The sequence below is a fragment of the Littorina saxatilis genome, linkage group LG2, assembly GCF_037325665.1.
Source record: "Littorina saxatilis isolate snail1 linkage group LG2, US_GU_Lsax_2.0, whole genome shotgun sequence".
NCBI lineage: Eukaryota > Metazoa > Mollusca > Gastropoda > Littorinimorpha > Littorinidae > Littorina > Littorina saxatilis.
Window position 1 is genome coordinate 81,606,564 of NC_090246.1, and position 27,500 is coordinate 81,634,063.

The following is a 27,500-nucleotide window of genomic DNA, read 5'->3' on the forward strand; positions in this document are numbered from 1 at the left end:
AAACGTAGGTATAGAGTGATGTATAGAGTGATGTATAGAGTGATGTGTATGTGATATGTCATGTACTCTAAACTTTTAACAAAAAAATAATAGCGAGAAAGCTATGTATGCATGGTCTGTTAGCCGTACTCTAAACTTAAACATGTAGCGTGCAACTGATGTATATGATCTGTTAGCCGTACTCTAAACTTAAACATGTAGCGTGCAACTGATGTATATGATCTGTTAGCGTACTCTGAACTCAACAACAACAAAAGCACAAGAGACTGATGTATTTAATAATGTATGATCTGTTAGCGTATTCTAAACAGTAAAACATGTAGCGAAAACCCGATGTGCATGATCTGTTACTGCACTCCAAACTAAAAAAAATATATATGTGCATGACTGTCTAAGGCTGAGTTCATCCTCAGGTTTTGTCACGTAGCTAGCAAACATATCCACTGAGGTAACTTAACTTAGCCCTAATTAGAACCAGTAAATGTACGATACACAGGTATGTGTGACAAACACTTGGCCACGCACACAAGGCGATTAATGTGCTTAAATTCAGTGTAGAGGTGTACTTATGACTTGTCTCACCTGTACTGGCTTATAAACAAAAGCCTGGAGGTCGGTCAACGTGTTTTTCCACGTCAGCTTTGAAAATTCAGTTGATACATGTATTTTTAACAGCTGTTGTTGGTGTGAATTGTACACGACTTGAACTGTGGGTGTGTGTGTGTGTGGGGTGTGTGTGGGGGGAATAATAAGGGTGGATGTGTGTGTGTGTGTGTGTGTGTGTGTGTGTTAGTACGTGAAGTGTTTGTCTGTGTAGATTGTGTGTGACGGTGTGTGTGTGTGTCTGTGTGTGTGTGTGTGTGTGTGTGTGTGTGTGTGTGCGTGCGTGTGCGTGTGTGTGTGTGTGTGGTTGTATGTGTATGTGTGTGTCTGCACGTGCGTGTGTGTGTGTGTGTGTGTGTGCCTTTCTGAATGTCTGTCTGTCTGTCTATATGGATACATGTATGTATGTATGTATGTATGTATGTATGTATGTATGTATGTATGTATGTATGTATGTATGTATGTATGTATGTATGTATGTATGTATGTATGTATACATGTATGTATGTATGTATGTATGGGGTCCTGATTTGGCCTATTATGGTCCGCTGGACCCGAAAAGCAACAGTAACTAACTAACTATGTATGTATGTATGTATGTATGTATGTATGTATGTATGTATGTATGTATGTATGTATGTATGTATGTATGTATGTATGTATGTATGTATGTATGTATGTATGTATGTATGTATGTATGTATGTATGTATGTATGTATGTATGTATGTATGTATGTATGTATGTATGTATGTATGTATGTATGTATGTATGTATGTATGTATGTATGTATGTATTTCTGGCTGTATCTCTGCATCTGTATGTGTCTGTGTTCACTAATTGATCAAACGGTAACAATACATTTTCATAAACATATCCACAAGTCCCATTATCGATAATCTGTCCACTCATCGATCCCACCATCAATCTTGTATCCACCCATTCTTCCATTCCTTAGCTGACCCACTCACTCACTCAACCAACCAATCAATCTCTGGGCAGGGCTGGTCGATCAAGTGGGAGTTCCCTGTGTTTCGGGAGGCCCCCCCCCCCCCCCCCCTCGTGCCCCCCACCCCTCCCCCGCGCCCCGTACCCGGAAATGCACTTGTGGTCGTATGGGGAAACCCAAAATACCCCTTTCGACTGCTAAGCGTCCGGGGGACAAGCCACCCCCCTCCCCCTCCCCCTCCATCACACACACTAATAACCCACCCTGGCCGACCCCTGTACTCCCGCCTTATTTTGGTAACAACCCCCCCCCCCCCCCTCTCTCTTGTAATCGTTCAGTTTCTTTTCACGCGGAGTATACTTTTAATAATACAGCGAACGCAAAATTGCATTATACACATATTACGCATAATGAATGCTTTGAGGCGTTAGACGTCGAGCATGCAAGATGTGCATCAAACAAATGTATTATTTTAGGTGAGGTACGCAGCACAGCACATAGCACCTGACATGAAAGGAAACGCGCGGATGAATCTGAAGAATGTCGTTTACAAGCAAAGGTAAGTAAGTTTGAAAAGAAGGGTGTAGGCCTACTAGCTTTATTGTTCATTTGTTCTCTGCCTTTGCCTGGTTGTGAGTCTGTGTGTCGTGTGTGTGTGTGTGTGTGTGTGAGTGTGGGTGTGTGTGTGTATGGGGGTGGGTGTGTGTGGGTGTGTGTGTGTGTGTGTGCGTGCGTACGTGCGTGTTGTCTTGTCTTGGCTTGGCTTGTCTTGTCAGTCTTGTCTTGTCTTGTCTTGTCTGTCTGTGTGTCTGTCTATGCCCCTGTGTGTCAAACAATCTGTACGTCCCCCTGCCGGCGTGTCTATCCTTCTGTATAAATGCCTTTTTGCACCAAAACTACCTATCATTCTGTTTGCATGAAAATATCTTCTTTCATTTTTTAGTCACACCTGGCCAAAAGCAGTGTATGCTTCGCTTGATGGAGGCCATTTTGAAAGATGACGTCGACTGCACGCGCATTGTGACACGTGACTGCAAAGAACGTGGACTGGATCCGAGAGCTCAGTTACATATCTGTAAGTTGTTGTTTTGTACCTTTAATGTATGACAATTTAAACAAATATATTTGTATACCGTTCTCCGTGTGTGAAAATTAAACTACGCATTTAATTCAAACCATGGAAGTTCGGTAACGTTCTGACCATATTCTACAACAATTACAAAAGTTCGAAAGTATCAAATATGTGTGGGTAGGCAAATTCGCATTTAATTCATGTAAAACATGTAACAACGTTCCAAGTTAGCAGTATACTGTAGTGTGGAAGTAGCATGATCGTCTACAGGATGCTTTTATTGATCAACAAGAACTCGATACCAGAAGAAACTGAAGAGGGATTATCGACTGAAACGTTTTCTTTTTAGTAACGTTCCATATTACAAAATAGCTTAAAAGTAATGTAATACAGAACATGATGCATAATTATATTGATCAGCAAGAAAACAATGCTAAACAGACTGAAGAAAAGGTATCGCCCTACACTTTTCAATTTGATAACGCTCAATAATATACAACGGTCTGACTGCTGCAAATATTAGGCACAAAAAAAATAGTCTGTTTACGGTATCCCGACCGACCCTATTTTTTCGCGCGACCCTAGACTTTTTTTTGGCATTTGGGAAGAAAAAAGAAAAGAAAAAAAAGTCTTTGTTTTTTGGCAAAATAACTTAAAAAAATGTTTTTTTGGAGAGAAAAAAAATAAAAGAAAAAAAATCCCGACCTACCGACCCTATTTTTTGTTGTTGCCTATGTTACCGTAAACAGACTTTTTTTTTGGGCCTTAAACCAACAAAAATGTGATACGCATGCAGACAGACTGAAGAGGGGACTAAACCCGGTTGGTTTCTGTTCCCAATAACGCGTTTCTTCGTTTCGGTTATCTACCTTCTCACGACAGTTTTTGTTTCAAAACTCGGACCTGCCTGACCGCGTAGACAATCGTGTCGACCACTAAAGAGGCCCCAAAGGGTTTAAAATCGTGATCGTGATTGGCGTTTTTTGACCTTTCTGTGACCGTGATTGCCGAAATTTCCATTTCTGTGATCGTGATGGGACTTTGCCCGTGATCCGTGATGACAAAAAAATCAAGTCTCGTGATCGTGATCGTCATTTGTGTTCGTGATCGTGATGGGCATTATTGCAAAGCATTTTATTTTCAACGTACATTTTTCACAGCTGTATCACTCTATGATCCTCTATTCGTCAAGGTGTTTGTGATCGTGAAAACAAAAATCAAGGTAACTGTGATCGTGAAAGCTAAAATTTCCCTTCCCGTGATCGTGATGATACCCCCCGTTTGGGGCCCTCACTAAAGACACCGTCAAAGCTGTCACGTGAGATACGATTTTTATTTTATTTTGTTTTTGTGTGTGCTTAACGAAGGGCCATATCAGGGCGGTGCTGCTTTGACATTTAACGTGCGCCACACACAAGACAGAAGTCGCAGCACAGGCTTCATGTCTCACCCAGTCACATTATTCTGACACCGGACCAACCAGTCCTAGCACTAACCCCATAATGCCAGACGCCAGGCGGAGCAGCCACTAGATTGTCAATTTTAAAGTCTTAGGTATGACCCGGCCGGGGTTCGAACCACGTGAGATACGATCATCCATCCACTTGGACACATACCCAGAAGCTAACCTCTGTACAGAGGGGGACATCCTTTCCCCCAAGTTAGTCAGAGAAGTGTTGTCTAATTAGTGTTTGTCTCAGTGTGCACTTAAAAGGCCGCTGGGTCGATATATATCTGTGAACGTAAGGTTTTGTTTAGTCAATGATTGCACGTTCCAACAACATACCTTTCTTGTTGATTCTGTACAGAGGGGGTCATATTTGGCCGAGTTTTCATTTGCTGTTGACACCTATCTCAATCCGCGAAACTGATACAGCCGCCAAGCAATTCCCATATACTCTTCATACAGACAGCAGCCAAACTGATACAGCCGCCAAGCAATTCCCATATACTCTTCATACAGACAGCAGCCAAACTGATACAGCCGCCAAGCAATTCCCATATACTCTTCATACAGACAGCAGCCAAACTGATACAGCCGCCAAGCAATTCCCATATACTCTTCATACAGACAGCAGCCAAACTGATACAGCCTCCAAGCAATTCCCATATACTCTTCATACAGACAGCAGCCAAACTGATACAGCCGCCAAGCAATTCCCATATACTCTTCATACAGACAGCAGCCAAACTGATACAGCCGCCAAGCAATTCCCATATACTCTTCATGCAGACAGCAGCCAAACTGATACAGCCGCCAAGCAATTCCCATATACTCTTCATACAGACAGCAGCCAAACTGTGAAACCTGGGATGCTCTTATCCCGCGTGATAAGCTGGTGGGCAGCAGGGCCGGACCTAGTGTGTGAAGGGGAGGGGCTTCCAAATTTAGGCAGGGGTGCAGGAACAGATTCTTGTCCCCCAAGATGCAGTAGAATTTAGCATTTGAAAGGGGAATTTTGGGTCTCTTCTTGAGAAAAAAAGGTACATTTGCCGGGTGCGGGGGGGAGGGGGGGGAGGGGGGCTTCTGGAACCCAGGACCCCCTCCTCCCCCCCCCCCCCCCCCCCGAGATCAAGCCCTGGGCAGATCTGTTGAAGTTTACACACGCGATAATCGCTTGCACGGGAACAGGTATCTCAAAATGCCGAAACTGCGTTTTCGTCAAACAATGTTCCGAATACAAAGCCAACAACCTCATTTGATTGCTTTGGTCCAGCAATCGCTATTTTGTTTATTTCCTTTCTGTCTTTTTTTTAATATATGTACATAACATTCGGTTTTACACTTACAAGGTCACGTGATTCTATGTACACATGACATTCTACTCCATAATGACGAACTTGGGGTCCAGACTCATTTCTTAATTGCCATTACTGTAACGCAATATAGTTACAATTACATTTCAATCATGAAATGTCATGGCATACAATAGCATGTTGGTGTAAAACCTATTTATAAAAAATTCAAATTTGCAGGTGAGCATTAGTGCCATTCTGTCATGATTTTTAAAAAAACAATGAATATTTTTATTTCTGCATTTACTGAATTTTACCCTCGATGATAACCCATAACTCATTGTATTTCAGACTGTTGCCCCACATGTTGCGAAAAGATCAGATGGAAAGAAAGTTCGGGCGACATTATGCAAATGCTGACATCTGGTGTGTGTTCTGATTCGTGCGAAGATTTCAAGGGAAGTAATAACAGGTGAGTGCTTTGCTTTTGTCGGAGAGCATTGAATGGTGTGTGTGTGTGTGTGTGTGTGTGTGTGTGTGTGTGTGTGTGTGTGTGTGTGTGTGTGTGTGTGTGTGTGTGTGTGTGTGTGTGTGTGTGTGTGTGTGTGTGTGTGTGTGTGTGTGTGTGTGTGGTGGTTTTGGGTTTGGGTGTGTGTGTGTGCGCGTGTGTGCATGTGTATGTTTGTTGTTGTTTTCTTCGTATGGCGTGACGGTTGGGAGAAGTCAGTTTGTTCACGTATAGGAAAGACACATTGTCATGCAAATTCGACTTCTTGCTTTCTCACTAACTTTTTTTCCTGGCTGGTATCGCTTCTGCCGTGTATATCTACTTTTCAATGGTTTAAACACGGTTTTATTCAATTGATCATGGTACTATGATCAACGAGAAATAATAGGGACACAAACTCAAACGAACGCTTATATTACATGACCTACGCAGTTGGGGAATAATACAATTGTGATATCGGACATAACATTACTAATATACTATATATACAACTATCTGGATCAAAATCAGAGTCAAAGTAAACCATGCAAAGAGTAAGACAGAACTAGCAGGGGAAAGAGGGGGGTGGGGGGGTGGGGGGGGGGGACGAAAGAACGGTAGAGACATGGAAAAAGATGAAAGTAGCAAGCGCATACAAAAGAGAATTCACATTCTTGTTCACATGTTTTTATCTGGTTTTTTTTAATTTTTAAACAGAGTTTGTTTATTCGACATTGCCGCGGCACGAGGTCACATTGACACGCTGACAACACTTCCGGATCTCTATGACGACATCACACCACGTGACCAGCCCTCTGACGCCGCTACCGCACATTTGTGTCATCCAATGATGACGTCATCTCCGCCAATCCCCATTGCCAGGGAACAGTTGCAATGGGAACCGCCACTCTCTCCTTCAATGCAAACCGGGCGTTTTAGTGTCTTCACACTGACTGCAGAAAGTCCTCCTCTGTTGCAAGGGGTAAAGGTGCCCACCCAGAGTTTGTCAAATACTAAAGAAGCAGATGCAAACATAGAAAGCTCAGCAAAAGAAAAGACACTGTTATCACAAACACACAAGGAAACAGAAGAAGCTGATGATGGAACAATTCCTGAGTTTTCACAGAGCCTCTTCCAAAACGAAGAAATAGATGTCGCAGATACCGGACGAACACCCTCTCAACAAGAAGAGCAAAGTGAAGACACCTTTGCAGATTCCCTGGATGCACTGTTTAATACAGAAGAACCGGAAAGCAGTGTGTTTGTGAACTCAGAAGCAGCCGCGGATTCACAACAACCTATACCCTCTAAAGTAGAAGAAGGTAGTGAAGATTCTTTTGCAGATTCCCTGGATGCATTGTTTCACGCAGAAGAAGAGCAGGAATACGGCAGGTCCACAAACATTTCACCACTGGTACCTTCCAAACAAGAAGACGATACTGAAGACGTCTTTGCAGATTCCTTGGACTCGCTTTTTCACGCGGAAGAAGAGGAAGAAGAAGATGAAGGTGCCACAGCAAGCCTAAACAAACCCACACAATCTAAAAAGCCTTTCATGGCCTTCGCTGAGTGCAGACATTCTATAATAAGCAACTGTGCCGACCGCAGAGCTGTCTTCAAGTCAGCGATCTCAATGTACGCTCACAACAGACACCCTCTTGAGAAGCTTGTGGGCGTCTTGAAGACCCAGCCGTGCTCTGAAGATGTCATCGACGCCTTTGACGCTGTGGGTTCTTTGCCGGAATGCAAAGACGGCTCTCTGGACATGGCGCCTTTGGCGAGAGAGTTCTGGTACTACAAGGGAGCTCACTCTAGCCGCACGCCTCTCATGGCGGCCTGTCGCCTTGGCAACGAACGGTTGCTGCGGAGTCTGTTTGCAGAGGGCAAGGTCGAGGTCAATGTCAAGGACGACTACGGTCTGACTGCGTTCCACTACCTGTGTAGCTCTTCAGATATTGGTAAGTTTTGAGCTAGTATTAGGGCCTATTGTTGTTGATGGTCATGGTGGCGTGTTGTTTTTAGTGGTTGTGTTGTTGTTGTCTAGGATTGCTGGTGAAGATGATGATGATGATGAGGAGGAGGAGGAGGAAGAGGAGGAGGAGGAGGAGGAAGAGGAGGAGGAGGATGATCATGAGGAGGATGATCATGAGGATGATGATGAGGACTGTCTCCAGACATGTATGCGACGACCATCTTGGGGACATTTTAAAATAAGTCACAGAAACATTTCTTTATGTTTCTGTCGGGTCTCTTGTTTGTCAACTGTAAGGGCCGTTAGGTCGAGGTTCTTGTGAACGTGTTTGTTTTGTGTTGATTTAAACGTTCAAAATCTTTAACCTTTCTTGTATTTGTAGGTGTGTTTCCAAACAGTTCACCAGAGAGGAGGAGGATGGTGGGGGTGCTGCTGAGGTACGCGGCAGAGCAGGGCCAGGACCTCATCACCAAGACTCCTGAAGACCCTCAGTCACGTCTTCACCCTTCACGCAGTCAGGATTATCTCCCCTGCATCGTCTCCTGCCAAGACGATCACACCCTTCACACCCTTCGGAAAAGTGAGGGCTGAGTGATAAAAGACGATGTTGGGAAATGACTCTGTCGGGGTTGTATGGGTGGTGAAAGAGTGAATACTCTTGGTTTTAGTGAGTCAAACTTTCCCACGTGACATTATAGGCCAGTCACTAGCGAGGGGTGTGTCTGAAACACATGACCAAGGAGCACGTGTAGAAAGCTTGCCTCACTAAAAGCAAGAGTATTTACTCTTTCACAACCTATACGTACCCTTCAGAGTTATTTCCGGAGTTCGTCTATAGAATCATCATGGTTTGGACAGTTTGTTTGACGGGCGTGATTTCAGTTGTCTGGTTGTCTCCTTGTTTGCCTTTGAGTCTGTTTGTCTGCTTGCCTGCGTGTGTGTCTGTGTCTGTCTGTCTGTCTGTCTGTCTGTCTTTCTGTCTTTCTGTTTGTGTGTATGTGCGCTTCTGTGATTGAATGCTTATGTGAGGATTTTTGTTTGTTTGTTTGCTTAACGCCCAGCCGACCACGAAGGGCCATATCAGGGCGGTGCTGCTTTGACATATAACGTGCGCCACACACAAGACAGAAGTCGCAGCACAGGCTTCATGTCTCACCCAGTCACATTATTCTGACACCGGACCAACCAGTACTAGCACTAACCCCATAATGCTAGACGCCAGGCGGAGCAGCCACCAGATTGCCAATTTTAAAGTCTTAGGTATGACCCGGCCGGGGTTCGAACCTACGACCTCCCGATCACGGGGCGGACGCCTTACCACTAGGCCAACCGTGCCGGTTTATGTGAGGATAGAGGAGTTGCAATATGCCATACATTCAACACACGTGTGTGACTTGTCTGTTTCTATCTTGCAGGGCAGTCACTGTTGTGTCGACTTGCCTGGAACTCGGAGAAAGAAAATCAGAAACAGCTGGACCAACTTGAGCCGCTCTTTGACAAAGAAATCATCATTTGTAAGTACTTAGCATTTGGTCAGACTGACCAAAAACCGCGCTACCCAGAATAGTTGGGCTTGAACGAAATAGTGGCGTTTTGAGAGGGCGGAGAGGTCCATTTGTTAGGTAGTCATGTGTGTAGGGTAAAGGTAGTCTTAGATTATAAAGCGATGTATTATACCAGACATTTCTCGCCTTCATCTCCTTCATTTGTTTCCTCGCTGGAGGGTTTGTTTGATTATTTGCTTGACTAAGTGCTTACTTGTTTGCTTGCTTGTTTGATTGATTGATTGATTATTTGATTGATTGATTGATTGATTGATTGATTGATTGATTGATTGATTGTGAGTGAGTGAGTGAGTGAGTGAGTGAGTGAGTGAGTGAGTGAGTGAGTGAGTGAGTGAGTGAGTGAGTCAGGGACTCAGTGACTCAGTGACTCAGTGACTCAGTGAGTGACTCAGTGAGTGAGTGATTGTTTGCTTTCGTCGTCGCTTCAATCATTGCTTGCTGCCTGGATTGGTATTCCAGTGGAGACATCACATGCAAAATACTGTAGACAACATCAGCTGAAGAGACGACACAAAATAATAACCAACCAACCAACCGTAGACAACAAATGAGGGCCCCAAAGGGGGGGTATCATCACGATCACGGGAAGGGAAATTTTAGCTTTCACGATCACAGTTACCTTGATTTTTGTTTTCACGATCACAAACACCTTGACGAATAGAGGATCATAGAGTGATACAGCTGTGAAAAATGTACGTTGAAAATAAAATGCTTTGCAATAATGCCCATCACGATCACGAAAACAAATGACGATCACGATCACGAGACTTGATTTTTTTGTCATCACGGATCACGGGCAAAGTCCCATCACGATCACAGAAATGGAAATTTCGGCAATCACGGTCACAGAAAGGTCCAAAAACGCCAATCACGATCACGATTTTAAAGGCATATGTACGCGCTCCCGTGTTTACAAAGTGTAGTTTGCCCATAATCGATGTCAAACGCACCATAAGACCATGTAATGACGATATGTCGCCATGCGCGGACCATATACATGCATTACAGCTTGTTTTAGAGTCTCAAAAACTTTGGATGTAAACAAAGACGCGGAGTTATTTCCCTTGCGTCAACGCTACCTCTGTTGGCAAATCTATAAATAGGACGATCCAGATCAAAATGAAAATTATCATATCTCAACATTGAAGGGGTCCTAGACCACAATATTTTGCAGGGAACTTAATTTAGCATGTCTCCAGCTGTTGGTAAAGCAATTAGCGTGTATAGTCATCGAGTACATATGGCTTTAAACCGTTTGGGGCCCTCAACAAATCCATGTGGCTGAATAATTATATGTCACTCTCTCTCCAGTGTGCTGCATGAGCTGCTGTTCCCTCCTCTTCCCCGACGTGGCGGTCACCAGCATCGACCCAGTGGTCGTCTTCTCTCCCAATGTCAATAGCAACGACATGCTCTTCAACGCCATCGAAAGTGGAGAATGCCTTTGCCGCTTCCGATTGTCTACTCCCGGTAAACACCGCATCCACTTCCTGCCCGCATGCGCAGCTGCAGCGGCGGGAAACTTTGCCCTTTTCCGGCAGATGTTGCAAAAGTTTGTGGAGCGGGTGGAAAGGAGTCAACGGGAGTCGGTGAGGGATGGGAGTCACAGGTCTGTACTGAGAGGGAGTGCCCCGACGACACGGAGTCGTACAGTAAGGTACGAGATCAACACAGAGCGACCGGCACGGTTGGCCTAGTGGTAAGGCGTCGGCCGCCCCGTGATCGGGAGGTCGTGGGTTCGAACCCCGGCCGGGTCATACCTAAGACTTTAAAATTGGCAATCTAGTGGCTGCTCCGCCTGGCGTCTGCCATGATGGGGTTAGTGCTAGGACTGGTTGGTCCGGTGTCAGAATAATGTGACTGGGTGAGACATGATTGATGAAGCCTGTGCTGCGACTTCTGTCTTGTGTGTGGCGCACGATATATGTCAAAGCAGCACCGCCCTGATATGGCCCTTCGTGGTCGGCTGGGCGTTAAGCAAAAAAACACAGAGCGCCGTGACCAACGTTCATTGCCTAACTGATGTCAGTGAAATGGAGCTTCAGACAGACATTCATACATATAGACATACAGGCAGACAAGACAGACAGACAGACAGACAGACAGGTAGACAAACGGACAAGACAGACAGACATACAGACACCAAGAGACTCAGAGACACAGCCTGACAGACAGTCATGTTTGGAAGAGATGCATAGGGAAATGGATATAGGGGGTGAAAAAGGAGAACGCCTGAACGATACATCTAAAGGCTTTATTGTCTATCCCGAGTATCTGTCTGTCATCCGTCATTTCCGAAAATAGGAAGAGACGAAGTAAAATAACCTGACTGTCATATTAAACCCCAGACAACTCGAGTATTTCTCATTTATATTTTTTAAAACAAAAGGGAAATTTAAAAGCCGAGTATTTTATCTGTACTCATTGTTTGTGCGTATGTGTTTCCACTCAGATCGGTCCATTTTGACCTGTCGCGGGCCTGCTGTCACAGCGAAAGACTGGTGGCTCAGGCAACACGTCAGTTGCTCTACATCGGCGCCTCCACTCACGCGCTCCACGTGCTGGATGACAGCAAGGTCAAGGCCGTTGTCACGCTGTCACGGGAATCCAAGATGACCTTGGTGGATCTCACCCTCCGTATGGGTGACGAGGAAACCTTTATGGGGCTTTTGGACAGGTAAGGCAGAATTTTTTTTCTCATTTTGGGTTAGGTAAGGGCATATATTTGTGACCTAAATGCCTGGGTGAAACAGAGAGTCTTGTGAATTTTTCATGGCAGCTTTTGGGGAAAGACGCCTATTACAGGTGGGTTTTTTTCAGGACAAGAGCAACAACCTAAGTTGTGTAGCTGTCAATATGTTCTTTAGTGTCTGTTTGCTGCATTGCATGTTTGTTTGTTTTTCGAGCAGTTGTGGAATTGCTTGTGTTTCTGATGGTTCAGTATTGTACATCAAAAAACAAGAATAGAAGTCCATTTTGACCTGTCGCGGGCCTGCTGTCACAGCGAAAGACTGGTGGCACAGGCAACACGTCAGTTGGTCTACATCGGCGCATTCACCGGCGCCTTCACTCACGCGCTCCACGTGCTGGATGACTGTCTGTCTGTCTGTTGAAATAGAAAGTTGATTTTTTTGACAAAACATAACTTTCACAAGTACGTCGACCTAATGTTCTATTTAGTGGACAGACAAACAAACTATTAATATGAGATGAACGAAACTTATCAGATAAATTTTGTTCCGTCCGATCTCTGGCAAGGCTGTGCAGTATTGTAGTTGTGGTGGTATTCATTGTCCAATCTTGTTGCTATTGTTGCTCTAGATAGCTCTTGTTCTGGTTACTGCTGTTGTTGTTTTCTAAGCTGAAACACTGATAGTTAAACAAGGCTGGACTTATGTTCGCTGACAGGTTCGGCCTTGACCTTCAGAGTGACACTGACGGCATGACCCCGCTGCTGACCGCCGTGTCATGGGGCAAGGTCACGCTGGCTCGGACACTGCTACGGAAGGGAGCTAAGCGTGGAGCAGTGACGAAAGGTGGACTGGACGCAATACAGATCGCTTTCCGTCTGGAGTCTGATCAGTGTGAGTACAGTGGAACCCCCTTTTAAGGCCTCTAAAAATCGAAGAAAATTGGTCTTAAAAACGAGGGAGTCTTAAAATGGGGGTACATTTGCAGGGCATATGAACAAACAAAAATCTGAACAAGAAAAGTCTTAAACTGAGAGTCTTAAAATCGCGTTTTTGTTTTGTTTTTTGATGTTCCATCATAGTGGGAAAATGAGGCTAAGAAAAAGAAGCTGAGATTGCACCACATAATCTTTTTGCAAAAACAAACCTGTCACAAAAAGCTTCGTCCACAGATCTTTGTCCAAAAATATGTCCAAAAATATGTGTCCAAAAATCGTTGTAAAATAATATCTTTTTGCAGGTGCAGACGAGATGGCGCTAATGCTTCTAGAGGAAGGTGAAGGTCGCTTTGATCCTGACAACCCCCGCATCCCCTCCACTCTGCAGAGCGCCGTCAGAGTCAACAAGCGTGAAGTCATCATAGACCTCTTGGTGCAGCAAGGCGAGGTCAACGTTCCCGTTGAGGTCAAGGGCGGTCAGATTGCGAAGTGCCCTCTTGTGACCTGGGTGTGTCAGCAGCAAAGGTGACAACTAACATAGTGAGGGTTTCTATTGGTCAGTTTGGAAGTTTAGGGGTTGTGAGGAACAAAGACATCACTTATAAATCATTGCTCAGTTGCTCAAAGGGACCGTGTATTCTCATACATTCTTTTCTTGTGTCATCTCGTCTTGGTATATTTTCGTCGTCTCATTTCCACCTGTTCTTGTCTTGTCTTGTCTTATTTTGTTCGGTTTCCTGTCTCCTCGTCTCGCCTCGCCTGTTCGCATCTCGTCTTGTCTCATGTCATTTCGTTTAATCATGTCGTCTGGTCCTGCTTTATCTGTTCGCATCTCCTAATCTTGTCCCATTCATCTCGTCTCCTGTCTTCTGATCTCATCTTGTCTGTTCGCATCTCATCCTAATTGTCCCATCTGGTGCAGTGTCATGTCATGCCGGTTTGTTTAGCCTTGTACCATCACATTCTCATCTTGTCTCCCAGCATGTCGTCTCTGTTTGTGTCATTAAGTCTTGTCTCATCTTGTATCATCTTCTCTTAAGTTGTACAGACTCGCCTCGTCCCACTGTCTTTTGCCTCAGTGCGTGTTTCTTCGCACACTCTCATCTCATGTGTCGTACCTCTTTCCTTCTTCTCCCTTCCGTCCACTCACCCCCACCTGACCTTCAACTCACCCACACCTCATCTGCTTCACTTCGCCAGGTTCAGAATGGTCAACTACCTACTGGACAAAGGGCTGGACTGCATCTCTCCCATGCCGACCGCTGGGCGAGAAACGCCGCTCCAAATGCTGGTCAGCGTACCGCACCCCGAAGCTCTCAAGCTGGTCTCCAGGCTCATAGAGCGAGGCGTCGACGTGAACCAAGTGACGACCCAGGGACATAACATGCTGACCCAGGCCGTGAAGTCTCGGAACTACAAAGTTTTGGGTCGTCTTATTCTGGCTGGGGCCATCGTGGATTCCTTGGACAATGAACAGGGAGAATACGCAGGGGATAAAACAGGAAGTGTGGGTAACAGTGTGACTGCTACAAATATCGCAGTGTCTACCAACGAGGATGGAGCGAGTGGAAGCAGCAGTGCGGCAAACAACCACACGACCACAAAAGATGAGACAGGTTCAAGCAGCCATACCAACACAGCTATCGAAACAGCTGCAAACAGCCAGACCAACACGGCTATCGAGACAGCTGCAAACAGCCAGACAATTACTACAAACACTGGGGTAGGTGTCAGCGGCCAGACAACAACAAATGACGGGGCTGCAACAAACGACCAAACAACAAATGGAGATGTTGCAACAAACGACCAAACAACAAATGGAGATGTTGCAACAAACGACCAAACAACAAATGGCAATGTTGCAACAAACGACCACACAACCAATGGCAGGGTTGCCACAAACGACCAAACATCAAATAGCGATGTTGCAACAAACGACCAAACATCAAATGACGTGGTTGCAACAAACGACAAAACAACATATGACGGGGTTGCTACAAATGACCAAACAACAAATGGTGAGGTTGCATCAAACATCAAAACAACAGCAACGGGAGAGGCAGTAGTTAAGGGTGGAACAGCTACAAACTGCCAGGCAGCAATATCTGGTGCTATAGCTGCAAATATCCAGGCCACAAACAACAGTGATGCTGATGCAAACTGTCAGACAACAACGCCTGGTGAAACCGTTGTAAAGTGCCACACAGCTAATGTCGAGCCACCTGCAAACAGAGAAGTAGCAGCAACAGGCGGACCTGAAGCTAACGCTCAGACTACAACAAAAAGTGAGACTGCAACAAACAGCTTACCAGCTACAACCCCAAATCGGGGGCCAGGGACAAACAACCAGACAACAACCAATGGTGAAACACCACCAAACACTGCACCCGCTGCAGACAGTATGACAACCGCAACTAGCATAACAGCTTCCAATAACAATGATTTGAACACGAACGGGCAGACGAACAGAACCCGCAGAGCAGCAGCGCGAAGCAGGCAGGACTCCAGAGAGAAGTCGTTCATGTGGCACTCGCTTAGAGCCAAGGGATTCCGAGTGGCCGAGATGGCGCTGCTGGCGGGGTATCGTCTGTCACGTGAGCAGTGGTTCGTCACGGGCGAGTCCATGCCCGACATCCCGCCCCACTTGTGGCAACTGATGGAACAGCCTCTGTCGCTGACGTCACAGTGCAGGAGGAAGGTGAGGGAGAGGTGGGGCAGTTCCTTGCCTCGGTTCCTATCGGCCTCGGGTCTGCCTCAATCCGTGGTGGACTTTCTGCTCATGAAGGAGCTCGTGGAGACTTACTTGGATGCGCCACAGACCTCAAAGTGAGAGATGAAGACAGGTTTTGTTGAGAATCGTTACTGATTTGCTAAACAAAAAACAAAACTAAGAACTAATCTGTTAATATGTAATGTAGGTTTGGGAACATCAAATGTTCGCAGACCTAATATTGTAATAACTTTTTTTCCCCAGGAAAGATTTTGGCGACATGCTCAAACGAAAGATAATTTATGTAAAGCGAATAAATATCTATCTGAAAAGAACGAAATACAAACTCTTGCGCAATACGAGTACTTACAGTGAGAACGGCAGATGTTAAAGGAGATTTGACCTTCAAGAATGTTTTAGTTAGATTTTTTCTGTACACCACAAAAAAGTGCAGGCCGATTTCCTTGGTTGGCCGCTATTTGCATTTCAGAAACTCTCTCTCTCTCTCTCTCTCTCTCTCTCTCTCTCTCTCTCTCTCTCTCTCTCTCTCTCTCTCTCTCTCTCTCTCTCTCTCTCTCTCTCTCTCTCTCTCTCTCTCTCTCTCTCTCTCTCTCTCTCTCTCTCTCAGTTCCATCGATAGTCAGACTAATGTCAAACTTGCAGTCACGCTCTCTTTTATTCACAGACAAATCATTGAGTTCTCTTTATTTTCCTTGACATGACTTTGAACCATGAGCATGTATTCTCAAAGTCAGCACAGCTAGCGCGAAAGGAGCGGGGGAAAAAAGCAGGACGTTTTATCCCTGGATAGTGGCCAAACATCCGGGTATGTTGTAGGCATAGTCACACGAGCCCTTCGCGTTATTAAAACCCAAGGCAGGCGGACATGGCATGTAGTTGGTCACGTGGTTGGAACACTGATAGTAGTGAGTGCAGTCCCCCGAGTCCGGATAAAATCCGTCGCTGCGAGTCTGACAGAAATTGGACTGCGCGCTTCCTGAGTTACCTCCTCCTGCAAAATAAACGAGAGAGTTAATTAACCTTCTCGACGTTCCAAGCTCTCGCGACATTTGAAGCATAGCAAAGCATGTTGGACGGACTCTCAAGAGAGCTGCAAAAACTCGATGGACTCAACTTTATCGACATTTGAAGCATAACAAAGAGCATACACTATAGATGATATCTCGCGAGAGCTCCTTAGATTATAAAAAGGTATATACATGCGTCAATAAGTCAGAGCGCCTTTTTCGATTTAATGAGTGTTGGCCATTGTGAGCTGGTCTAACATATTTCTTTTTTGATAATCGCCCTCATAAACTACATGATGTTACAGTCGCGGAAAAGTTCATATATAAAACAAGAAATTCCTCCGAGGTAGGAAAAACACCCCCGTCCTTACCATTCTCACTGCCACCAACTGAGAAGGTTATTTCCCTTTGACCATTAATATGTCCCTCTATAAGTCCTTGTAGAATCTTAATCCACCAATAACTCCCTAACCGTGTGTTTGACTGGTCCCAATTTTTTAAGGACCGTCTCAGGAATGTATAGAACCTGTTCACCAAGTTTGGTGACGATCGGTCCGTTCATTCTTGAGATCTATATGCGAACACAAACACACAAACAAACAAACAAACAAACACATCGACCGAATCCTATACACACCCCTATACCGGGGGTGTAAAAACCCAGAAAACATATAGGGGGATGGGAAAAAAAGGGGGGCATGACTAAAAAAAAGATTAAGGGGCATGACTTTGTCAACCACGACATGATTTGTTAAGAATGCTTAGTAAGTCACCGTCGAGACAGAGGTATGTACAACATGCATATTTTTGGTTTATGTAATGCAACATTCAATGCCACCTATGTAAGCTAGGAACGACACAAGACACACCCGCACACATAAAACTACCACCACCCCAACAACAAAATTCACCCCCACCACCAACAACAACAGCACCGACAACACCAACAACAGCAACAACAACAACAAAAAAGCAAAACACCTGATGGGGCATTGGTATACACTGGAGTCTGGGTGAACATAGCTGGTCTTTGAGTCTGCATGGGTGGCTGCTGAGTGTAAACGGGTGGCTGCTGAGTGTACACGGGTGGTCTCTGTGTGTAAACGGGTGGCTGCTGAGTGTAAACGGGTGGCTGCTGAGTGTACACGGGTGGTCTCTGTGTGTAAACGGGTGGTTGCTGAGTGTAAACGGGTGGCCTCTGGGTGTAAACCACAGGGCTCCGGGTCTGCCTGGGTGGCCGTGTGTTGACGATGGGTTGCTGGGTTTGAAGCCCGAGGGGGGAGAGTTGCGGAGCGGGGTTGTGCAGGTTGACGCAGTGAACGTTACTGGGCCAGTCGCAGTGCTTGGTCACTGGGTTGTACTGCAGACCGTTCGCACACCGCACACGGTAGCTCACCTGTTGGAAGAATTTAAATAACAAGAAAAGTTAATTTCTAACGTTTAATTCACGACAAAACAAAAGATTCACAAGAACCTCGCCCTAATTGCTTTGAAAATCGACCCCCCCCCCCCCCCCCCACCCAAAAAAATAAATAAAATAAAAGAACAAAACGACACATTTAAAAGAAACAAAATGAATTAGTGATGCTTTTACTTATCTTAGAACTTATACACAGCACGTAAAATATTCAGATGCTTAACATTTCAAAAAAAGTAATGTCCCAGCTATATCTCTGCCTGTGGGTTCTTTGGTTTGATCTCTCGCTCAAACGTTATTCAGACGGGGGAAGGGGGTGGGGGGTGGAGGAGAGGTCAGTATGGGCGTGTACATGACCGTCTGTCACTGTCAGTTTCCATGAACGCAGAGATAGTACTGGAGGGGCTAGAAGTCTTCAAAATAATTGCTTTAATTATAAATTAAGGAGGGGGGCGGGGTGCTATCCATTGTTACGTCTTGGAACGGCATGTATCAATGCGTGCTATTATTTTACAAGAAAGTCAATTCGCACCTGTTCGTGATGACATTTGATACCTTTCTCATTAAAAGGGTTTTGTGGTCCGCTTTTCGCTCAGGTTATGTGTCATTTTCAACTTACAACCAAGGCTGATAAAAGAATAGTTCCTTACCTGGTTTGCACAGATGAAGTACTCCTCGCAGGCAAAGGGGTTGGGGTAGAAGTCACTGGGTAGGTTCATACAGTTTAGGCCACGCTGAGAATACGGCTGCAGGGGGCTGTTGTTGGCTGCACGATGGAACAAACTTGTGAGTTGTATTCAATAAATCGCATCCAGGGCTGGACCTAATGTATGAGCGGAAGGGGCTTCCAAAATGAGACAGGGGTACAAGGGCTGGCCAGGCCAACATCCTTAAGAGATGCTGTTGAAACTCAGCATTTCAAAGGGGTATGTTCGGTTTCCCCTGGAGATAAAGGGACCTTTGTTTCAGGGAGTGTGCGAGGGGCTTTTGGAACCCAGGAAGTCCCCTCAGATCCAGCCCCGGTACCGACTAGTTGGATAAAACATTCATCCTGGTGTTTTAGTAGTTAATGTAATTTCTATCAACGTTATCGACTACAACAACGAAGACGATGACGACGACGACGACAACGACAACAACAACAACAACAACAACAACAACAACAACAACAACAACAACAACTATCAACCCTTAGATCACAGTTTTGGTATATATTCAACACTCACCTGTCGGTTGCTGAGTTTGAACGGGTACGTAATGTGCTTGGGTCTGAACGGGTACATACGGTGCCTGGGTTTGAACGGGTACGTAGGGTGCTTGAGTTTGGACGGGTACGTAGGGTGCTTGAGTTTGCACCGGCGGGTACGGAGCTTGTGCTGTGAAAAAGACAACAAGTTATAACTGACACCAAGGGGTTAACATTACCTCTTCATTAAATTGGAATCAATCATTCTGTGAACTCAAGCGGAGAAAGGACAGGACCAGAGCCAGAAAAGAAGCAAAAGTCGGAGCAGTGGTGTCCACGAAACGAAGTGCTTTCTTTCGACAGGAACACTGGCTTATGCTTGCTTAGTGCGTCAGATGACAAAGCTACGCAGCTTTTCTAAATACATTAAAAAAAATCTATCTCACCACAACAAGCAGTCATGGTGTTGATCTTTAATATGTGACCGGGGGGGGGAGGGTGTATGTGGGCATGCGTGCCTGTCTGGAGTACTTCGGATGTTTTTAATTCGTATGATTGTATGCTTTGGTTGTTTTTATTTGCTGTTTGGTTGTCTAAGAGCAGAGGAACCACACTTTTAAATCCATTGTTGAAGTGTACGGACAATGAATTGTCGTATGTCTTATGTCTTGTGTGGAGGTATGGTCTTATCCCATGTTAAAGCCTGGTCAGATGTAAACTCACTGTGGCCGGGGTTAGCGGTGTTCCAGAAGACAGCGAAGGTGGGGTTGTAGGGTGGCTGGGTGGCCACATGTGTTATTGGCACGTACGGTCTCTGGGTTGGCTGCGGGGTCTGTGGGACGTAGGGAGCTTGAGCTGCACAAAATTAACGTTATTTACCACACACTCCAAACACACAGCCGTCTTTGTTATTATTATAGACCCTGGCATACAGATATAGATACACAGAAGACGGTTAGTTTCCCTTGTGCTAGGAACACGCATACACCACCATCATCACCAACAACATTTAAACTAAGCCCAAAACTCGTTTGTGCCAAGATAAACCGTTCGACATTACTCCCGTCTAGTGTTTATTTTACTGCATTGTACTTTATCCTACTGTCGCACTTACTCTTGACTGGGTTGAGAGTGTTCCAGAGGACAGCGAATGTCGGGTTGATTGGAGGCTGGGTTGGTTGAGGTGTTTGAGGAACGTAGGGTGCCTGTGTCTGGTAGGGCTGCAGGGTCGGGTACGCGGTCTGGGGTACGTAGGGCGCCTGTGCTGCAAGTAACCACACATCAGTCTTACACAGCCAGCAATGTCCATAAGCAGTCCATTTCAAGTCAAAAACAGGCTTCATAAGGCACACACAAAATTCAATGTTTCTGATCCCAGACCGACCCAATTTTTTCCTCCCGACCCTATCACTTTTGTTTACCCTTCGCCCACACAAAAATATTTATAAATTAAAGATGACAAAACTCGAGTTTGCAAACTTTACAAGGAAAGTTACTCTTCTCCAATATCCAGGGGACATAGCTCGCACGGTTTCTGGGCAGTTAAAAGCCACATGCGTCCATGTACTTTTTGTTCAATTCAAAACAAAATGCAACTGACCTACCGACCCGAATTTTGGGGGCTTTGCAATTGGAAACAAGTTATATTTTGTTTGGCCTTATCATAGGACTGTTTCAAGACTGGCCGAAGCAATAGTTAAGTAAGCCCTTACGAAAAAGACAAATAAAAGTGACAATACCCGTCATGTCCACTAAGTTATTCAACCTACTTTTGAATGATGACAAAATTGATCGTTGACTGGCTAGCGACATGGAAGATTTTCCAAGCTAAGTTCATTATTTGTATCATAAGTGTTCAACTGTCTGTCCACTTTTAAAGACAATCGGGTGGAAGTTCTAGTTATTGTAACGTTGTGTTTTCTCATAAATTGAATGTTCCAATAACCTTCTTTTCTTGGTTGTTGTTTCTTATTTTTAATTTTGGAACATTAGCAGTTTATCTGTTTTGGGATTTGTGGACAGAAAGACACCCAGACACACAAACACGCAGACACACACACACACAAACACACAAACACGCAGACACACAGACACACAAACACACAAACCTAGGAAGACAAACCTCACCCTCCGCCCTCGCTCAAAAATTAAGTGGAAAAATAAGGAAAGAAAATAAAAAGAACGAAAAAAAAAATTACGAAAGGATACAAGAGATTACTATTAATAAAAGACATCCAGACATCCAGACAGTCAGACAGACAGCTAGACGATGTAGAAAATATTCAATGCAGCCGAACTCTGTTAGTCTCAAACCATCACGTACTCTGAACTCCACCAGGACTGGCAGTTTTCCCAAACACAGCGAAGGTGAAAGGTCCTGCTGTAGGGCCTGGCGTTTGTGGTACATACGGGTTCCTTGTGACATACGGGGCCTGAGTTCCAAAAGGAGGCTGTGTTGTTCCAAAAACTGGAATTTGTGTCTGCACCGCTACTGGGCTGGAAAAGATTGTGTTGGTGTTGTCTATTGTCGTATATCCTTCCATTACCATTATAAGTATCATGTGACACTCAATATCATTCTCATGCTCATTATTATTCTCAAACTCATTATCATTCTCATACTCATTGATATTCTCATACTCAGTATTATTGTCACTCTTATCTACAGTTTTATCACCACTAGATATATTCCTATTCTTATTCTTCCATAATCTCTTGAAGTCGTCCTTATTTTTTAATTACATTTCGGGTATCTTGCATGTCTTCTAGTCTGCAGCGCAATCGAAGAATTAGTTGTCCCTGTCTAAGCGACACGTGCGTTGAAGCATCCAATAACATAGAAAAAATGCGTGCAAAAAATGTCACTGACGCAGCCGGGTTGGGACAGTTGTTGAAGGAGGGGTTGTTGAGCTCGTTGTTGATGGCGTGAAGCAGGGGGTAGGGTCCCTTGCCACAGACCTTGCCCGAGAAGTCGTCCAGGTCTATCGCCCACACCATCACACCGCCATAGCCGTGCTGCTTGATGTAACACGTCTGTAGACACAATTATTGTCATTAAATAACATAGTTTAAATAGCAGCATCAGACTGTTAAACCTTTTTGTTGTCGGGTCTTTGTCACTTATCATGACGGAGAAGTCGTCCAGGTCGATCGCCCACACCATCACCCCGCCATAGCCGTGCTGCTTGATGTAACACGTCTGTGGACAAAATATAACACAGCTTAGATAGTAGCATCAGACTGGTAATTCTTTTAGTTGTCGGGTCTTTGTCACAGATCAGAATGACTGTCTCGATCTGTGTACGATGTCATATTTCGGTCAAAGGTAAATAGAACGAAGAATATCTTTGTTTTCAAGGGTAAATAAGATCACATCAAATTAACTGTATTATCTCAAATCTGAGAAATTCCTCTCACACCAGAGTCAGGTAAAACATGCATACATGTATCAAGAGACAGAAATAGGACAGCATCTTACTTTCTGTGTCAGTGTGTGTTCGTCTTCTCCCCCAACCCACTGATCGCCCTTGGTGACGTAACGCACAAACTGTTCCGGGTCATCGTGAGCCTGACCTCCTGTCTGCTTCATCTGACAGATCTGCAGCAAGAAAACAAACACTTCATAAACTGAGTTTGTTTAAGATGTTAAAAACTGATCATAACTATTGACCTTCTTCTTCTCCTCTCTCTCTCTCTCTCACACACGACCGGCACGGTTGGTCTGGTGGTAAGGCGTCCGCCCCGTGATCGGGAGGTCGTGGGTTCGAACCCCGGCCGGGTCATACCTAAGACTTTAAAATTGGCAATCTAGTGGCTGCTCCGCCTGGCGTCTGGCATTATGGGGTTAGTGCTAGGACTGGTTGGTCCGGTGTCAGAATAATGTGACTGGGTGAGACATGAAGCCTGTGCTGCGACTTCTGTCTTGTGTGTGGCGCACGTTATATGTCAAAGCAGCACCGCCCTGATATGGCCCTTCGTGGTCGGCCGGGCGTTAAGCAAACAAACAAACAAAACAAATCTCTCACACACACACACACACACACACACACACACACACACGCACATGCACACACAGACAACATACTACCTCATAATAGGCCAAGAATCCATTTTCCCTGGTGAACTGTCCAGCTTTGCCCGCCTGCCTGGCTGTAGCGCCCAGCGAGTTCTGAGAGGGGTTGGACAGCGTGAAGCTACGACCGAACGTGGCCACTCCGATGTTCAGCTTGCTCGGGGTAGCTCCCTTCTGCACCCAGTACTTCGCCACGTAATCCTGGCACAAGGAAAATACATGAAAAGTCAGCAATGTACTCAAGCACAGTCATTATGGGCGTTTTGGGTTTCTTGTCTATACTTTGATTTGACTGAGTGTTGAAAGAGCTTTGTTTTGTTCTCAGAATACATGTTTATGCTGAACAGCTTTAATAATGAACTTTCAACAGCTTTTTTAATTCACGTTATTCCAATTTCGAGAAAGCTAGTAAAAAAAAAATACCTACCACGTTGAGGTAGCGCTGGTCCCCTGTTTCAGCCTTCCTGGGGAATAGAGCTGTCTGGTGCGCCGTGAAAGTCTCCCATGAACCGTGAAGGTCGTATGTCATCAAGTTGATGAAGTCTAGAAACCTGTGGAAACAGACCAATGATACAGTGAGAAGAAACTGGAGCTAAATTTTTAATTTTTTTTAAGGCAAACCTAGGGACAAAACCAGAACAATAATAAAGAAATACAGCAGATAGTGAAAATTACAGCAACAAAACTCGATGTTTACTTTTTTCGTGTTGGTGTTTTGCGTTTGTTTCTGGCAAGTACATTTCCATTGTCATCAGCTTGTTCCCATTAACGCTGAGTTATGCCTTTTTTTTGTGCCATCTCCGTAAACATTATCAATTAAGCTCTGCTATAGAAAAACTTCCAAAATAAGGAAGCAAACTCAATAGATAAGAGCTTAAATTTCAAACTTTAAAATTACAGTTTGTGTATTAAAACACACACACACACACACACACACACACACACACACACACACACTAACTAACTAACTAACTAACTAGCTAACTAACTAACTAACTAACTAGCTGACTGACTAACTAACTAACTAACTAACTAATAAAGTCCTGTACTTGCTTTTAAATGGAGTCAGGGGAAAAGAAAGAGAGGGAGGCCGAGAAACAGCTGGAGGCGTGACACAGAGGCAGAACTGAAGAGGCAAGGCAACAGCTGGAGGCATGACACAGAGGCAGAACTGAAGAGGCAAGGCAACAGCTGGAGGCGTAACACAGAGGCAGAACTGAAGAGGCAAGGCAACAGCTGGAGGCGTGACACAGAGGCAGAACTGAAGAGGCAAGGCAACAGCTGGGCAGAAGCGGAAAGAACAGCCCAGAACAGGGTGCGATGGAGAAATGTCGTCAATGGCCAATGCTCCGATGGGGGCAAAGGGCCTAAGTAAAGTAAGTAAGTGACGTACTGGTTAAGTTGCGGAATGTCGTAGGCAGTGTCGATGTTGCCCTTCCCTGCAGCCACAGCGGCCGACAGCAACAGCTTGGCCTGGCCAGAGGACGCCGCTTCTGCGTCAAACGCCAGTCGAAGTTCCTGAAAATTGGTGTGTTATTGGTTTTTCTTCACTACAACGGAACCTCCGAAAATCTGAGAAAATCAGGTGTTGAAAAGGAGGGAGTCTTAAAACGGGGGTTACTGTACAGAGGTTATGAACGGCAAAAAGACAGAAAGCCGGGTCTTGACATGGAAGGAGTTTTGAATCGGAGGTGTGTATGCTAGAACGTCACGTTTCCGCAATTCTTTTGTTCCCAGAGCTATCCATGCTTTCAACCAATCACATGTTAGAGGCCTCTATCATGTTTCTCTGTCATAATTATTACTGTACTCTGTTGCTGGGTTATCTGTAATGTATGTATTTTTAGTAACTGTATTACCGTAGCCCAAATGTGCGGTGTTCTAGTCGTCATGTGGTGCTTTGTAAACCTTGTGTGCGCGTGGATGTGGAGGTGGACTCTTGGACGTCTTTTTGTTATTGGAATTATGGTTTTTGTTAAATTGTATTGCTGTTGCTGTTGTTGTGTGAGTGAGTTGTGAGTTGGCAGACTTGACTTGACGGATGACTGTTTGCGTTAGTGAGACTGTGTTTAGTATGCATTCTTATTCTTTTGATTGGAAATGAGTATTGTTACAACATAATTTCCATATGGATTAATAAATTTGAGTTGAGTTGAGTTGAGTTGAAAAGGGGGGTTGACATAGAGTGCAAACTGCTCCTGTGGATGTACACATGGCCTATCACACTATGTGTGTTTCTCGTTTGTCGTCATCGTAATAGATGATGTTCGGAAATAACTGTGTTAATTTTTCACGGGTTGTGGATGAGTTGCTATCCCTCGTGTCCATAGAAACACTGAGGAAAGCCTATAATGTCGTGGGAAGCTTGCCTTAGTGTTTCCATAGACAGGTAAGGAAAATGTCGTAGTAGCAGAAACAGCAGCAAAGGCAGCAGACACCATCACCTCAGTAGCATCAGCAGGCGCAGCCGAAGCCATAGTCGTCGTTGTTGCACTAAATGTCATTGTCGTACACAATTCCCATACTTTTTCTCAAAACAAAATAATAACCAACCCAACCCATCATTTTTCTTGTTAACTTCTGCTGTTCTTGATCGTAACTCAATGCCTGGTGTTTTAGTTATGGTAAAGAAAATGCTCTACGACTCTTATTGTGGTCTATTAAGTGTGTTAGCTAAATGTTAGTTTTAAACGAAATTATATAGACACATAGCCCTCACCCTGATAAGATCCGTAAAACGATTTCTGTCACCCGCAGGGCTCCCTCTGTTAGCTGGGTACTCCCAGTCCACATCTAGTCCGTCAAATCCATTCTTCCTCAGAAAGCTCGTCGCTGATTGGATGAACTGGCCACGTGACTGTTGCGTAGCAACCATGTTCGTGAAGGGCCCGGATGCCATGTTCCAGCCTCCCACAGCCAGTAAAACTTTCATGGCGGGGTTCTTCTGTTTCAACGCCATGAAGCGTTCATACCTGCAACATGAAGTATAGCAAAATTAGTTCAAAATAAAATAGGATTGCAAAATACGACAAAAGATATGCTTCCTTAAATCGTGAGAACAAAGCCAAATCATGCTTAAGATTAACGTTTTCAATTTGGAAATGTCAATATATCAAAGTTTGACCCCTTGCGTGTATTACAGAATCAATTCCCCAAGAATATGTCCTCTTTTTTAAACACAACAGAACCACTTTTTTTTGAACGAGGTAGCATACAACTTGTTGCCAGCAATGTTTGTTTTCCAACAGAAGGAATGCCTCTGCGGTACAACAACACAATATATTTGTGCATTCTCAGACCTTTATAGCAATAGGAATTGCAAATAAGCTGCGCAGTCTGTGTACCAGGTAAAATCTTGCTTGATTCATGAACTACACAAACTCGACAGAACTGTTTAACTGTCATATTAGTCAAAACATCAACTGCAACAGTTTCATTTAAATACATTGTATTAAAAGGCACACTGCGCCTCGTGAAAACAGTTTGCCTCACCGTCTCGGATCTGACCAGACCTTGGCATGGGGAAAGACATTACCTCCACTTGGTCACATACCAGACCTTGGCATGGGGAAAGACATTACCTCCACTTGGTCACATACCAGACCTTGACATGGGGAAAGACATTACCTCCACTTGGTCACATACCAGAAGTGAACAGCCTTAGTGCTCTCTGTGCACATTCGCTGTTGTTGTTGTTTTTCGGAAATAAATTCATCAAAAAGTTCCTACAAAGCACAACAAGCAGTCTGGGTGTCCGGCCAGATCTGAGAAGGTGGGGCGAATTGTTTTCTCGAGGCGGAATGGGCCTTTAAATGTATTGGATTTTGTTAAGTACATTGGAACCCCACTTTTAAAACCCCCCAGTTTAAGACTACCTCCTTTTTAAGACCCTCCTTTCCCCGTAGTTTTGTTCATAACCTCTGTAAATTAACCTCCATTTTAAGATTCCCTCCTTTGTCAGACTTGATTTACTCATAATTTTGAAGGTCGTTAAAGGGGGGTTCCACTGTATAGGTAGAAGCAGAGACGTCCTCACATGCCCTTGCTCCACGCCGTGGACTCGTCGTTCCACTCGAA

General features: G+C 44.7%; 2 protein-coding genes across 3 annotated transcripts in view; one reads left to right on the plus strand and one right to left on the minus strand.

Annotated features, from left to right (window-relative positions):
• The window catches only part of LOC138959879 (uncharacterized), a 16,544-nt gene extending 327 nt beyond the window's left edge, over positions 1-16,217 (plus strand). The window contains exons 1-12 of the mRNA XM_070331536.1: positions 1-4; positions 2,027-2,109; positions 2,494-2,625; positions 5,710-5,830; positions 6,563-7,803; positions 8,200-8,397; positions 9,233-9,331; positions 10,694-11,039; positions 11,835-12,059; positions 12,791-12,966; positions 13,313-13,535; positions 14,211-16,217. The exon at positions 1-4 is cut by the window's left edge and continues 327 nt beyond it. Of these exons, the coding sequence (XP_070187637.1) occupies positions 2,091-2,109; positions 2,494-2,625; positions 5,710-5,830; positions 6,563-7,803; positions 8,200-8,397; positions 9,233-9,331; positions 10,694-11,039; positions 11,835-12,059; positions 12,791-12,966; positions 13,313-13,535; positions 14,211-15,840 (4,410 nt within the window). The 5' untranslated portion in view covers positions 1-4; positions 2,027-2,090 and the 3' untranslated portion in view covers positions 15,841-16,217. The remainder of the gene's footprint in view (positions 5-2,026; positions 2,110-2,493; positions 2,626-5,709; positions 5,831-6,562; positions 7,804-8,199; positions 8,398-9,232; positions 9,332-10,693; positions 11,040-11,834; positions 12,060-12,790; positions 12,967-13,312; positions 13,536-14,210) is intronic.
• Positions 16,218-16,408: 191 nt separating this feature from the next.
• The window catches only part of LOC138959880 (acidic mammalian chitinase-like), a 15,493-nt gene continuing 4,401 nt past the window's right edge, over positions 16,409-27,500 (minus strand). Inside the window, exons 3-16 of one of the 2 annotated variants that reach the window (XM_070331537.1) lie at positions 27,460-27,500; positions 26,143-26,395; positions 24,817-24,941; positions 23,851-23,974; positions 23,439-23,624; positions 22,830-22,949; positions 22,221-22,384; positions 21,675-21,847; positions 20,466-20,615; positions 20,075-20,206; positions 19,392-19,541; positions 18,816-18,931; positions 17,730-18,144; positions 16,409-16,732 (exon numbers count right to left, since the gene is read on the minus strand). The exon at positions 27,460-27,500 is cut by the window's right edge and continues 149 nt beyond it. In XM_070331537.1, coding sequence (XP_070187638.1) covers positions 16,518-16,732; positions 17,730-18,144; positions 18,816-18,931; positions 19,392-19,541; positions 20,075-20,206; positions 20,466-20,615; positions 21,675-21,847; positions 22,221-22,384; positions 22,830-22,949; positions 23,439-23,624; positions 23,851-23,974; positions 24,817-24,941; positions 26,143-26,395; positions 27,460-27,500 — 2,364 coding nt within the window. In that variant the 3' untranslated portion in view covers positions 16,409-16,517. The remainder of the gene's footprint in view (positions 16,733-17,729; positions 18,145-18,815; positions 18,932-19,391; positions 19,542-20,074; positions 20,207-20,465; positions 20,616-21,674; positions 21,848-22,220; positions 22,385-22,829; positions 22,950-23,438; positions 23,625-23,850; positions 23,975-24,816; positions 24,942-26,142; positions 26,396-27,459) is intronic. The other variant, XM_070331538.1, reaches the window with a different exon arrangement.